Source organism: Procambarus clarkii, chromosome 6 (assembly GCF_040958095.1).
Source record: "Procambarus clarkii isolate CNS0578487 chromosome 6, FALCON_Pclarkii_2.0, whole genome shotgun sequence".
Taxonomy (NCBI): Eukaryota; Metazoa; Arthropoda; class Malacostraca; order Decapoda; family Cambaridae; genus Procambarus; species Procambarus clarkii.
In genome coordinates this window covers 31,759,903-31,776,180 of record NC_091155.1, presented here as the reverse complement: position 1 = coordinate 31,776,180, position 16,278 = coordinate 31,759,903, and the positions used below count along the sequence as shown (strand labels likewise).

The following is a 16,278-nucleotide window of genomic DNA, read 5'->3' as shown; positions in this document are numbered from 1 at the left end:
ACCTGGCTACTGGTCACCACACCTGGCCTCTGGTCACCACACCTGGCTACTGGTCACCACACCTGGCTACTGGTCACCACACCTGGCCTCTGGTCACCACACCTGGCCACTATAGAGTGTTGAGAGTTGGATATAGTCTGTTATCCTTGCACTCCCAGGATGAACAGCAATATGTATCTCGCTAATGGACGAGATCAGAGTTGGGCGGCCAGCATACTATTATAAATTTTTCTTCAAGTTTTAAGTAACGTGTGTGTGTGTGTGTGTGTGTGTGTGTGTGTGTGTGTGTGTGTGTGTGTGTGTGTGTGTGTGTGTGTGTGTGTGTGTGTGTGTGTGTGTGTGTGTGTGTGTGTACTCACCTAGTTGTGCTTGCGGGGGTTGAGCTCTGGCTCTTTGGTCCCGCCTGTCAACTGTCAATCAACTGGTGTACAGATTCTTGAGCCTACTGGGCTCTATCATATCTACATTTAAAACTGTGTATGGAGTCAGCCTCCACCACATCACTGCCTAGTGCATTCCATCCGTTAACTACTCTGACACTGAAAAAGTTCCTTCTAACGTCTCTGTGGCTCATGTGGGTACTCAGTTTCCACCTGTGTCCCCTTGTTCGCGTCCCACCAGTGTTGAATAGTTTATCCTTGTTTACCCGGTCGATTCCTGTGAGGATTTTGTAGGTTGTGATCATGTCTCCCCTCACTCTTCTGTCTTCCAGTGTCGTAAGGTGCATTTCCCGCAGCCTTTCCTCGTAACTCATGCCTCTTAGTTCTGGGACTAGTCTAGTAGCATACCTTTGGACTTTTTCCAGCTTCGTCTTGTGCTTGACAAGGTACGGGCTCCATGCTGGGGCCGCATACTCCAGGATTGGTCTTACATATGTGGTGTACAAGATTCTGAATAATTCCTTACACAGGTTCCTGAACGCTGTTCTGATGTTAGCCAGCCTCGCATATGCCGCAGACGTTATTCTTTTTATGTGGGCTTCGGGAGACAGGTTTGGTGTGATATCAACTCCTAGATCTTTCTCTCTGTTCGTTACATTAAGTACTTCATCTCCTATTCTGTATCCTGTGTTTGGCCTCCTATTTCCACCACCTAGTTTCATTACTTTGCATTTACTCGGGTTGAACTTCAACAGCCATTTGTTGGACCATTCACTCAGTCTGTCTAGGTCATCTTGTAGCCTCCTACTATCGTCCTCAGTTTCAATCCTCCTCATAATTTTTGCATCATCGGCAAACATTGAGAAAAACGATTCTATACCCTCTGGAAGATCATTTACATATAACAGAAACAGTATAGGTCCAAGGACTGACCCCTGCGGTACTCCACTCGTAACGTCTCGCCAATCTGAGACCTCACCCCTCACACTGACTCGTTGTCTCCTGTTACTTAGGTACTCCTGTATCCAACGGAGTACCTTCCCTTTCACTCCAGCCTGCATCTCCAGTTTTTTCACTAGCCTCTTGTGTGGCACTGTATCAAAGGCTTTCTGACAATCCAAAAATATGCAGTCTGCCCACCCTTCTCTTTCTTGCCTTATTTTTGTTGCCTGGTCGTAGAATTCAAGTAACCCTGTGAGGCAGGACCTGCCATCCCTGAATCCATGTTGATGCTGTGTTACAAAGTTCTTTCGCTCCAGGTGCTCCACTAGCTTTCTTCGCACAATCTTCTCCATCATCTTGCATGGTATGCAGGTTAGGGACACTGGTCTGTAATTCAATGCCTCCTGTCTATCCCCTTTCTTGTATATCGGGACTACGTTAGCTGCTTTCCAAATTTCTGGCAGTTCCCCTGTTGCCAGTGATTTGTTATACACCATGGAGAGCGGGAGGCACAGTTCTTCTGCTCCTTCCTTTAGTATCCAAGGGGAGATTCCATCTGGGCCTGTAGCCTTTGTCACATCCAATTCTAGTAATTTTCAAGTCTGTGTGTGTGTGTGTGTGTGTGTGTGTGTGTGTGTGTGTGTGTGTGTGTGTGTGTGTGTGTGTGTGTGTGTGTGTGTGTGTGTGTGTGTGTGTTCGTGCGCATGTGTGTGTACTCAACTATTTGTGCCTGCAGGATCGAGCACTGGCTCTTGGATCCCGCCTTTCCAGCCATCGGTTGTTTACAGCAATGACTCCGGTCCCATTTCACTATCATCTCTAGTTTTAAAATTATGAATAGAGTTTGCTTCCACAACCTGCTCCTAAAGTGCATTCCAATTTTTCACTACTCACGCTAAAATAAAACTTCCTAACATCTCTGTGACTCATCTGAGTTTCCAGTTTCCACCCATGTCCCCTCGTTCTGTTAATATTACATGTGAACATTTCATCTATTTCCACTATGTCAATTCCCCTGAGTATTTTATACATTCCTATCATATCCCCCCTTTCCATTCTTTTTCCTAGTGTCGTAAGGTTCAGTTCCTTCAGGCACTCTTCATATCCCATCGCTCGTAATTCTCACAAACTTCAGAACCTTTTCCAGTTTCCTTATGTGTTTCGTCAGGTGGGTACTCCACGATGGTGTGGCATACTCAAAGACTGGTCTCACGTTGGTAGTGTAAGGCGCCCTAAAATCCTCCTCGCTTTGGTGTCTGAATGATGTTCTAACTTTTGCCAGTGTAGAGTACGCTGCTGTCGTTATCCTATTTTTATGTGCCTCAGGAGTTAGCTTAGATATTACATCCACTCCCAGGTCTCTTTCTCGAATCATCACAGGTAGGCAGTTCCCCTTCATTGTGTACTGTTCCTTTGGTCTCCTATCACCTGATCCCATTTCCATAACTTTACATTTGTTCGTGTTGAACTCCAGTAGCCATTTCTCTGACCATCTCTGCAACCTGCCCAGGTCCTTTTGGAGGATCTTGCAATCCTCATCTGTCACAACTCTTCTCATTAATTTTGCGTCATCCGCGAACTTCGACATGTAGGATTCTACTCCTGTAAACATGTCATTTACGTAGATTAGAAGTAGAATTGGTTCCAGCACCGATCCTTGAGGTACTCCAGTCGTTACTGTTCGCCAGTCCGACTTCTCGCCATCTACTGTGATAGGAGTTGTATGTCAATGTCAAGAGTCCTTAAGTGACATGCCTAGTTTGACAAGTACCGGCCAGTTTACTGATAACGTGTCTGTATCCACAGAGGCGACGTAGGGTTGCAGTGGTACGGAGACAGTCAGTCTACTCAGGGCAGCCTGTTATCTCCCTACTCAATTCTGCTTTACGCGAGCAGTGAGCCGCCGCCGAAGAAGAACTGTGTGGTATCTACTTTCTGCCTTTGGAGTGGCAGTGAAAGAATTTGGCGTATGCCGGCACTGGCTAGAGGAAGAGACGACCGACAGTGAGGTGCTACGGAGGAGTGTAACTAGCTAGTTGCAAGAAGCTCCTGCCAGGGGTTCGCTACCCTTGTATTTGTTCGTGTAGAGGCCCAGCAGCGCGAGGCTGATGTTCTCTGCCAGCACCAGGCTGGAGAGGGATTGTGGGCGTTCACAAGGAGCACCTGGTGAGACTGCGTATAGGCTGGCCCGTGGCTAGGGTAGACTCGTTGGTGTTTCCCGGTACTGGTTGAGGACGGTACTGTGTGTTGAGGAAACACGGAAGTTGACAAGGCTGCATTGTATGAGCATCGAGGAGCGCTTAGCGTCCTATGAGAGCGACACATGTGTATATATCTGTGTAGTAATACTTCGTTTATGATTCTATTTAAGGTGATGGGAAAGTGATAATATGTGAATATATTGACAAAGGATGAAGTGTCGTATTCCTTTCAACTCCCCCACTTTTTTTTTTTTACTTACAATACCAAGCCTACTCCTTGAAAGCCACTACCGACTTGGGGTCGGATACTAGTACTTTGGTTTCTCCAGCAAAGAACCCGGTTGCGACCCATAGTGGCCGTAACACTAGGTTGTGAACACTCCATGGAAACTGGCATTCAGCGCCTCGCAGATTTCTTATATGCCCCCTCTGTTTTCTTTAGTCTTGTCACTTGTTCGTTCACAGACATTTTTCTTCATATTTGGGTTGCTTTTTCGCTTTGATTGCAATATCATTATCATAATTTATCGGATATTTTTATCATAATTTATCAGATTTATGGATATTTCCATAAATATCAGTGTTACTCAAATGTTATCAGTCACTAGGCTATTTTCAGTAATAATTTTTCTTATGTTAATGTAATCGTTCCTAGCTCTGTTGTATCTGATCCTGTTGTCCTCTGTCCTTTGTCTTCTGTACTTCCTCCACTCCCTCCTGCTGGCCATTTGTGCTTCCTGACACTGTCTATTAAACCATGGGTTATTATACTCCCTCTTGCTTTTTCCTTTACTGTTGGTATAAATCAATCTCCGGCTTCCTTGCATTTCCATATGACTTGGTTCATCATATCTTGGACTTTTTTCCTCTAATTTCTTTCTGCCACTGCACTTCTCCCAAGTAGTCCCTTATCCTCCTGTAGTGCCCTTTCCTGTAGTAAATTCTCCTTACCCAGATCTCTTCTCTCTTGGTCACAAGTTAAAGTTCCATCATGTAGTCAAAGACTAGGACACAATGGTCACTGGCCCCTAAAGGTATTTCATGTTCCAAATTCTCGATGTCTTCTACGTTCTGGGTGAAAATCAGGTTTAATAGGCTCGGTGTATCCCCTCCTCTTTCCCTTGTGTCATACTTCACATGTTGCGTTTGGAAATTCCTGTCTATAACATCTACTAACTTTGTTCCCCACGTTTCTTCCCCCGCCATGGGGATTCCTTGATTCCCAATTGATCTCTCCGTGATTTAGGTCCCCCATGACCATCAGTTTCACTCTCCTTCTATGAGCTGTGTGTTTGTACTCACCTATTTGTACTCGCCTATTTGTGCTTGTTGGGGTTGAGCTTTGTCTCTTTGGTTCCGCCTCTCAACTTTCAATCAACAGGTGTACAGGTTCCTTAGCCTATTGGGCTCTATCATATCTACACTTTAAACTGTGTATGGAGTCAGCCTCCACCACATTACTTCCTAATGCATTCCATCTGTTAACTACTCTGACACTGAAAAAGTTCTTTCTAACGTCCCTGTGGCATATTTGGGTACTCGGTTTCCACCTGTTTTCCCTTGTTCGTGTACCACCAGTGTTGAATAGTTTATCCTTGTCTGCCCTGTCAATACCCCCCTGAGGATTTTGTAGGTAGTGATCATGTCTCCCCTTACTCTTCTGTCTTCCAGTGTCGTAAGGTGCATCTCTCGCAGCCTTTCCTCGTAACTCATGCCTCTTAGCTCCGGGACTAGTCTAGTGGCATATCTCTGAACTTTTTTCAGCTTCGTCTTGTGCTTGATAAGGTACGGGCTCCATGCTGGGGCCGCATACTCCAGGATTGGTCTTATATATGTGGTATACAATATTCTGAATGATTCCTTGTGTGTGTACTCACCTAATTATACTCGCCTAATTGTGCTTGCGGGGTTGATCTCTGGCTCTTTGGTCCCGCCTCTCAACCATCAATCAACAGGTGTATAGGTTCATGAGCCTATTGGGCTCTATCATATCTACACTTGAAACTGTGTATGGAGTCAGCCTCCACCACATCACTTCCTAATGCATTCCATCTGTTAACTACTCTGACACTTAAAAAAAATCTAATGTCTCTATGGCTCATTTTGCACTTAATTTCCACCTGTGTCCTCCCCTTGAGGTAAATAGTCTGTCCTTTTCTACCCTATCAATTCCTTTGAGAATCTTATGTGGTAATTATGTCCTCCCTAACTCTTCTGTCTTCCAGCGACGTGAGATTTAATTCCCGTAGTCTCTCCTCGTAGCTCATACCCCTCAGCTCGGGTACTAGTCTGGTGGCAAACCTTTGAACCTTTTTCCAGTTTAGTCTTATGCTTGACTAGACATGGACTCCATTCTGGAGCTGCATTCTCCAGGATTGGTCTGACATATGTGGTATATAATGTTCTGAATGATTCCTTACACAAGATTCTAAAGGTTGTTCTTATGTTAGCCAACCCTGCATATGCCGCTGATATTATCCTCTTGATATAGGCTTCAGGGGACAGGTCTGGCGTGATATCAACCCCCAGGACTTTCCTTCTGACTCTAGAAGAATTTCCTCTCCCAAATGATACCTTGTATCTGGCCTCCTGCTCCCTACACCTATCTTCATTTCGTTACATTTGCTTGGGTTCAACTCTAATAAATATGTGTGGAACCATTCCTTTAGCTTATCCAGGTCTTCTTGAAGCCTCAAGCTGTCCTCCTCTGCCTTAATCCTTCTCATAATTTTGGCGTCGTCAGCAAACATTGAGAGGAATGAGTCTATACCCTCTGGGAGATCATTAATTTACGTTTATCGTAAACAGGATAGGTCCAAGTACAGAGCCCTGTGGGACTCCACTGGTGACTTCACGCCAATCTGAGGTCTCACCCCTCACTGTAACTCTCTGCTTCCTATTGCTTAGGTACTCCCTTATCCACTGGAGCACCTTACCAGTTACACCTGCCTGTTTCTCCAGCTTATACACCAGCCTCTTATGGGTACTGTGTGTGCGTGTGTGCGTGTACGTGAGTGTGTACGAGGGCCTACCTGAAGCAGTCCAAGTGGAAGATCTTGGAGCGCGCTCTCATCACCATGTCCGTGCGACTAAACCCAGCGCCGCACTTGTCACACTTAGCACCAAACAACCTGCAACAGCAACAACAAACATGCACAATTAACACCTCTGCAAGACACGAGGCACGAATTAACTGATTGATAAATAACGAGGTATTCGCGCCCTCCTAAAACACACACACACACACACACACACACACACACACACACACACACACACTCACACTCACACTCACACTCACACACACACACACACACACACACACACTCACACTCACACTCACACACACCTGTGTTTGGGTCCACATTACAATCACCGCCAGAGGCCAGAGTCACCTGTTTGACACAACGGAACTTCCCCACTCAACCCTACAGAACGGAGCGCTCTTAGTCTATCTCGTATTCTCTGGTGTTTCTTTGTGAGCAACTGACGCGGAACCCAACTCTTCCTTGAACATTAACAAGGCAAACAACAATAATAAGACAAAGAACACCAGCAATAATTATAATAATACTGAATAATGCAAATAATAATAATTAAAATGATGATAACTGATATGTTAATCACATGTTTCTATAGACAAAGAGCCTATAGGGCCGGCGTGCGGACCCAGGTCCCTGGACCCCGCACACCTAACACTTCTCCTTCACACAATCTTCATTCCAGTGTTTACACATGACGTCATAAATGCCTGAGGATTTCTTAAAGCTGCAGGAGGACTGGTTGGGCAAGTGGTTGTCGGAGTTCAACATCAACAAATGTAAGGTGATGAGGATGAGAACAAAGAAGATAAAAATTAGATAAATCACCGAACCAACCACCTGAACGATACATAGTACTCGAAGGAAACATGACCACGACATACAAGATACTTGGGACAAAGATACAGTTGAGACGGATCAAGCTGACGTTGAGAGTTGCCGAGTGCATACTGATGACGGTTAAGCCACGAGGAAAGATTAAGGAAACAAACCTCACAATGCTAGAGGAAAGAAGAAACAAAGGGATATGATCACAACATACAAGATACTGAGGGGTAACAGACAAGGTGGACAGTCACTATAAACTGAGAGAAAGTAATACAAGAGGACACAGTTGGAAGGTGGTAGCGCAAGGCCTGTATGACTGTAAGGAACAGAAGGACTGTTCCTTACAGTTCCTTACAAGGCCTGTAGGACTGAGGAACAGAAGGACTGTTCCTTACAGTTCCTTACAAGGCCTGTAGGACTGTAAGGAACAGTAGTTCCTTACAGAAGGACAGTAAGGAACTGCTGTTGTGGTGGACTGTGGTCAACACTGGACACTGGGTGTGGGAGCCGCCTCCACCCACACTGGGTGTGGGAGCCGCCTCCACCCACAACCTTAACACCAGATTCGACAAAGAATTTAAATGTCCGAATAGTCAAGTTGTAACACGACAAGTACAACAAGGTTGTTAGGCGGGGCATAACGTGCTGGACCACACCTCCCTGTTGTCATTGTTAGGTAATTCCCACTCCCCACCACAACCACCACCACTACAACCACCACTCCCCACCACCACCACCACAACAATCATCATCCCACCCCCCAACATCATCCGCCACCACAACAATCCTCACCTACTAAAAACACAACCACCCCCACAACAATATCTGCTTTCCCCACCATCACTCCAGCCACAACCATCCCCCCCCTTATAATAACTAACACTACTCCCCCCCCCCCACAACTATCAACATCATCACCCTCATAAAAACCGCTACAACTCCCAACACAGCAATGAGTACCACCACCACCACCCCCACCACAACCCTCCCCCCACCACCATCCCCACCACTACAAACACCAATACCCCCTCAACAGCCACTACAACCAACCCTTACATCACTACCACCACCACTACCATCCCCACACAACCCCTACACCTCCCCCCCCCCCCACCAACCCATCCATTAACTTCCACTTACATCTGTCAGTGAGGAGGAGGCGACCACTCCAGGTGATGCCAACTGACATACCTGCCCGCTTATCTTAATCAACACATCACGTCGTGAGATAGGAGGCCGAGAGCCGTCACCGTGATGACAGTCCTCGGGGTGCAGTGTACACCAACGCCTGCAGGCTGATAACGCCCGATATCCTCCTATACTTCAGAATACAGCGCCTGTAGTATGATGATGCTAGGTATGCTGGTGCTGGTATACTTCAGAACACAGGAACACTGTGAGCATTATAATAAGGCCAGGTATGCTGGTATACTTCAGAATACAGGAACACTGTGAGCATTATGATAAGGTCAGGTATGCTGGTATACTTCAGAATACAGGAACACTGTGAGCATTATGATAAGGTCAGGTATGCTGGTATACTTCACAATACAGGAACACTGTGAGCATTATGATAAGGTCAGGTATGCTGGTATACTTCACAATACAGGACCAGCCGCTTGGAGCCAACATCACCCTACTCTTGCACAGGTAGAGGCAAATAGGTAAATACAGCGTGTAGGTATAAGCCTGTTAAATGCTTTACGAAATATTAGCATTTATAGAGACCTCCAGGCTATTTTCTTTGTCAAGTGTGAAATATTTGGTGTGATTTCCCTAGAGTTTTTAGCGATCGTAATATATTCCTGCTACCTTATTCAATCTTGTGTTGTTGATATCCTCAAAATGCATCCGGAGTCTGCCAGTGCAGACCGCTTATCACATGCCTCTGTATGACTAACCATCCTGTGTGATGGGGATTTTTTAGCATCACCTAGTTAGCTTTTTTGACACACTGTACTCCACTTCATATAGTCTAGGGTAGCTGCACTAATGCACATGTACCTCATGTATTAATAATAAAAAAAAATATCCTGAGAGACCCGGATAGGTGTTTCAGGGCTTCCAAGTAATACATTTTCTGAGAGAAAGGGTAGGGGGGGGGAGAGGGGGGGAAGCAAGGAGTAAAGAGAGGGAGGGCGACTGAGAGGACAAGGGGAGGGACGAAGGGGAGACCTAGGGGACAGGGACAAGAGGGCCAGGGGGAGACATCGTGAAGGGTCTGGAAAGATGGAAAGAGACCCGGGTGCTGCCAGATACTCAATTATATATATTGAAAAAAGAAATGTGTGTTGACCACACCACACATTAGAAAGTGAAGGGACGACGACGTTTCGGTCCGTCCTGGACCATTCTCAAGTCGATTGGTCAAAGAAGTGTGTGTCTGCTCGAGGGTGGAGGACGAGAGGGGAAGAGTGAGAGGGGGAGGTGAAGCCAGGCTGGGGAGGGGAGAGGGGATGATGTGGGGAGGGGGGAGGACGAGGGAAAAGGCTGGAGGAGGGAGGACGAGGGGAGGGGACAGACGGACAGACGAGGGGAGGGGGACAGGGACGGAAGTATTGAGAGTGGAGGATGAGGGGTGGGGGACGAGGAAGGTGGGGGGGACGGGAGGAGTGTGGTGGGGAGGACATACATAGATGGATGAATAAGTCGACAAATGGATGGATAGATGAGTGGATGGACTGATAAATAATGAGTAGATTGATGGATAAATAGATGGGTAGATTGATAAATAGATGGGTGGATAGATAGTTGGACCGATAGATGGATAAGCAGACGAACAGATAGTATATCTTTAGTAGAGAATGTGTGTGTGTTCGAGGCAGGTGGTCTGACGACCGGGGCTAACCTCACTAAACTTTACAGGATTAATGAGTGATTTTCTCGAGTAACACTAGCGGTCAGGACCCGCCCAGTTCCTCCCATGAAGGGTGGACACGGGCCCCAAGCCCCTCCTTCATGTGTCTGTGTGTATATGATATGATATATGTGTTGATGTGTATATATATATATATATATATATATATATATATATATATATATATATATATATATATATATATATATATATATATATATATAGGGGTGGTAGGAGAGGAAAAGATTAAAGTATTCAGTGAGAATCCACAACAAGGTCTTCTCTGAACACTATTTATTTTCTTCTTCGAGGATGTGGGTCCCTTTAATTAAACCAGTGGTGGTACCCCTATATATATATATATATATATATATATATATATATATATATATATATATATATATATAATGTCGTACCTAGTAGCCAGAACGCACTTCTCTGCCTATTATGCAAGGCCCGATTTGCCTAATAAGCCAAGTTTTCATGAATTAATATATTTTCTCAAATTTTTTTCTTATGAAATAATAAAGCTACCCATTACATTATGTATGAGGTCAATATTTTTTTATTGGAGTTAAAATTAACGTAGATATATGACCGAACCTAACCAACCCTACCTAATCTAACCTAACCTATCTTTATAGGTTAGGTTAGGTTAGGTACCCGAAAAAGTTAGGTTAGGTTAGGTTAGGTAGGTTAGGTAGTCGAAAAACAATTAATTCATGAAAACTTGGCTTATTAGGCAAATCGGCCCTTGCATAGTAGGCAGAGAAGTGCGTTCTGGCTACTAGGTACGATATATATATATATATATATATATATATATATATATATATATATATATATATGTATATATATATATATATATATATATATATATATATATATATATATATATATAATATAACCTTCTCACAAGGTGCCTGGCTTTGCCCAGACTGACCTATTTCCTAAGGTGTGCTCCCTCCTTCGACAGCCCAAAATTAACAGAATATGACACACTCCTAAGGTCAATAACCGTGAAAGTGTTAAACCTCTCCCTGCAAGATGACCAATGGGACCAAGCAACGCTCCCAGTTAGACTCGGTGGTATAGGTATTCGCAAGGCGACACAGTTAGCATTGCCAGCATTCTTATCCTCGACCAGTGCAACAGGTGAATAAGGTAAGGAAATACTACCGGAACACCTAAGAGACTCCATTGGGATTCATGATCCCAAATTCGCGGAAGGAGCCGGTCAGTGGGACACTCTCGTCAACTCTCATCCTCGACCGACTTTTCCAAATGACTGCAAACAGTCCAAATGGGATAGCCCCATAGTGGAGAACATCGCCACATCATTGCTAGAGGCAGCTTCCAGGAAGGACAAAGCGCGTCTTCTAGCTGTGCAAGCGCCCCATGCCGGGGACTTCCTGTTGGCAGTCCCTAATTCCGCCTTGGGCACCCGCCTGGACCATCGGACCCTAAGTATTGGTGTTGCTCTGCGCCTTGCCGCCCCTATCTCCACCGAGCACCGGTGTATTTGCGGCCATGCACGGCCAGACCAATACGGCAGCCATGGTCTCATCTGTCGTAAGACACAGGGAAAGATTGCCAGACATGAAGCAGTCAATGACATCATCAAGAGAAGTTTGGCTTCAGCTGGGTGCCCAGCACAAAGGGAACCTCAGTTGTGCAGACCTGACAACAGCCAAAAACGCCCAGATGGAGTCACCCTGCAGCCATGGATGGAAGGTAAACAGGTCGTGTGGGACTACACGTGTGCGTCCACATTGGCTGATATTTATCTACCTTACAGCGCAGCTGAGGGAGGCGGGGCGGCCATCTTCAGGGAGACCCAGAAAACTAACAAGTACAGGGACCTAGAACGTTGTTACAGGTTCGTGCCGATCGACTCTGAAATCCTGGGTGCCTGGGGTAAATGTACACTTAAGTTCCTGAAGGATATAGGTGAGGAACTCATTAGGAAAACTAGAGACTCAAGAGTGGCCAGTTTCCTGTTCCAGCGCCTCAGTGTCGTGATCCGGAGAGGAAATGCGTTCTGTATCTTGGCCACGCACCCAACCTCCGAGGAGCTGGATGAGGCCTTCAAACTGTGATTGTTATGTGTGTGTGTTTTTCTATAAACTGTAACACAATGTAATAAAAATAATAAAAAATAGGGGTGAAAAGAATTCCTCTCCGAAAAAAAGAAGAAAGTATTTAAGTGTTCAGAGAGAAGCCACAGGGATTCTCTGGATTCAATCCACTCTGAATACAATTTATTTTCTTCTCCGAGGCTATGGGTCCCTAGAATTGCACCAGAGGTAGTACCCCAATATATATATATATAATATATATATATATATATATATATATATATATATATATATATATATATATATATATATATATATATATATGTCGTACCTAGTAGCCAGAACGCACTTCTCTGCCTACTTTGCAAGGCCCGATTTGCCTAATAAGCCAAGTTTTCATGAATTAATTATTTTTCGACTACCTAACCTACCTAACCTAACCTAACCTAACTTTTTCGGCTACCTAACCTAACCTAACCTATAAAGATAGGTTAGGTTAGGTTAGGTAGGGTTGGTTAGGTTCGGTCATATATCTACATTAATTTTAACTCCAATAAAAAAAATTGACCTCATACATAATGAAATGGGTTGCTTTATCATTTCATAAGAAAAAAATTAAAGAAAATATATTAATTCATGAAAAATTGGCTTATTAGGCAAATCGGGCCTTGCATAGTAGGCTGAGAAGTGCGTTCTGGCTACTAGGTACGACATATATATATATATATATATATATATATATATATATATATATATATATATATATATATATATATATATATATATTTATATTTATACTCACCCCCTCTCAGTCGTGGTGAGTCCAATGTGGGTATTTGGCTTGTGTGGTCAGTGTGGGTGCCCAGCTGGGGACAGGAGAGTGCATGCTGCAGGTATTAGCCGGCCCTCCCGCATGCTCTTGCTGTATGCATTTATGCATGTGTCTCTGGTGCTTGTGTCCCCCGAGCACAACCACTGGGTAACACTGCTTCTCTATACATACATACATACATATATATATATATATATATATATATATATATATATATATATATATATATATATATATATATATATATATATATATATATATATGTCGTACCTAGTAGCCAGAACTCACTTCTCAGCCTACTATTCAAGGCCCGATTTGCCTAATAAGCCAAGTTTTCCTGAATTAATATATTTACTATAATTTTTTTCTTATGAAATGATAAAGCAACCCTTTTCTCTATGTATGAGGTCAAATTTTTTTTATTGGAGTTAAAATTAACGTAGATATATGACCGAAACTAACCAACCCTACCTAACCTAACCTAACCTATCTATATAGGTAAAGTTAGGTTAGGTAGCCAAAAAAAGCTAGGTTAGGTTAGGTTAGGTAGGTTAGGTAGACGAAAAAACATTAATTCATGAAAACTTGGCTTATTAGGCAAATCGGGCCTTGCATAGTAGGCTGAGAAGTGAGTTCTGGCTGCTAGGTACGACATATATATATATATATATATATATATATATATATATATATATATATATATATATATATATATATATATATATATATATATATATATATTATATTGGCCGCTCTTGGGTCTCTAGTCTTCCCAATGAGTTCCTCGCCCAGCTCCTTCAGGAACTTAAGTGCACATTTACCCCAGGCGCCCAGAGTCTCAGAGCCTATTGGCACGAACCTGTAACAACGTTCTAGGTCCCTGTACTTGTTAGTTTTCTGGGTCTTCCTGAAGATGGCCGCCCCGCCTCCCTCAGCTGCGCTGTAAGGTAGATAAATATCAGCCAATGTAGACGCACACGTGTAGTCCCACACAACCTGTTTACCTTCCCTCCACGGCTGCAGGGTGACTCCATCTGGGCGTTTTTGGCTGTTGTCAGGTCTGCACAACTGAGGTTCCCTTTGTGCTGGACACCCAGCTGTAGCCAAACTTCTCTTGATGATGTCATTGACTGCTTCATGTCTGGCAATCTTTCCCTGTGTCTTACGACAGATGAGACCATGGCTGCCGTATTGGTCTGGCCGCAAACACACCGGTGTTCGGTGGAGATAGGGGCGGCAAGGCGCAGAGCAACACCAATACTTAGGGCCCCATGGTCCAGGCGGGTGCCCAAGGCGGAATTAGGGACTGCCAACAGGAAGTCCCCAGCATGGGGAGCTTGCACAGCTAGGAGGCGTGCTTTGTCCTGCCCAGAAGCTGCCTCAGGCATGCTGTGGCGATATTCTCCACTATGGGGCTATCCCATTTGGCCTGTTTGCCGTCGTATGGAAAAGTTTGTCGAGGGTGAGAGTTGGCAAGAGTGTCCCACTGGCCGGCTCCGTCCGTGAATTTGGGATCATGAATCCCACTGGAGTCTCTTAGGTATTCTGGTAGTATTTTATTCACTAATTCGTGATGATTGGTTGGCTAGATGAGATGATTTCACACTTTAATGGATTTAGGGTGTGTCCTAACTCATCTTCCCTAGATTTCACAAGCCGTAGAACCCCTAGAAGAGACTCCTGTGCCCCTGCCAGGGTGCCATCGTCCAGGAACCAGATGATGAGTTCGCTGGTCAACCTGCTTGTGCCCTCTTTAGCAGCCACGCAGAAAAGGAAATGGGCCAGTGATTTTATATATATATATATATATATATATATATATATATATATATATATATATATATATATATATATATATATATATATATATATATATATGACAATGTCAGACCACGGAGGAAAAATGAAACAGGAAATTTCCTTAAGTACTTTCGTATATTAAATACATCTTCAGAAGGTCTGAAGATGTATTTAATTATTAACCTTCTGAAGATGTATTTAATATACGAAAGTACTTAAGGAAATTTCCTGTTTCATTTTTCCTCCGTGGTCTGACATTGTCACATTCTTAATCACGTGTTTATTTTCGTGATATACACACATATATATATATATAAAGTGTAGAAGGCATGACTGGAATTCTGTGCTCATGTGCCAAGAAGCTCCGTCTTGAATAATTCTCTTATAAAGCCTGTGGTTCTACTAAATTGCTGCCTTGACAACAAAATTGAACACTTTTTCTCGTTGCTTCATTTAACCGCTGTCGGTTGTCACGCAAGATGGCTTACATTTATCTTACCACTGCCTGTTTATCCGCTTGCTGGGGTAAGTCTGTTGGGCCACTGTGGCCCTCGGGACCACTGACAGCTGGTGACTGTTGGGACACTGTGGCCCTCGGGACCACTGACAGCTGGTGTCTGTTGGGCCACTGTGGCCCTCGGGACCACTGACAGCTGGTGTCTGTTGGGCCACTGTGGCCCTCGGGACCACTGACAGCTGGTGTCTGTTGGGCCACTGTGGCCCTCGGGACCACTGACAGCTGGTGACTGTTGGGATCGTGTATATATGAACATTGCTTGATCAAGTTACTGGAGTGTTGACGTATTCACGTGTTAATGATTGTATTAATGAGATCACGTGTTGACGATTGTATTAATGAGATCACGTGTTGACGATTGTATTAATGAGATCACGTGTTGACGATTGTATTAATGAGATCACGTGTTGACGATTGTATTAATGAGATCACGTGTTGACGATTGTATTAATGAGATCACGTGTTGACGATTGTATTAATGAGATCACGTGTTGACGATTGTATTAATGAGATCACGTGTTGACGATTGTATTAATGAGATCACGTGTTGACGATTGTATTAATGAGATCACGTGTTGACGATTGTATTAATGAGATCACGTGTTGATTGTACTGTGGGCGTGTGTGTGTGTACTCACATATTGCCGTCACCTATTGCCCGCAGGATCGAGGTCTAGATCTTGGACCCAAAAGCGCGCGCGCGTGTCTGTGTGCTAACCTAGTTGTGCTTGCGGGGGTTGAGCTCTGGCTCTTTGGTCCCGCCTCTCAACCGTCAATCAACAGGTGTACAGGTTCCTGAGCC

At 44.2% G+C, this 16,278-nt stretch overlaps 1 protein-coding gene across 1 annotated transcript in view; it reads right to left on the bottom strand.

Moving 5' to 3' along the window:
- Window positions 1-16,278, bottom strand: part of LOC138355777 (insulin gene enhancer protein ISL-1-like) — a 330,343-nt gene that overhangs the window by 193,583 nt on the left and 120,482 nt on the right. The window contains exon 4 of the mRNA XM_069311302.1: window positions 6,556-6,654. Coding sequence (XP_069167403.1) covers window positions 6,556-6,654 — 99 coding nt within the window. The remainder of the gene's footprint in view (window positions 1-6,555; window positions 6,655-16,278) is intronic.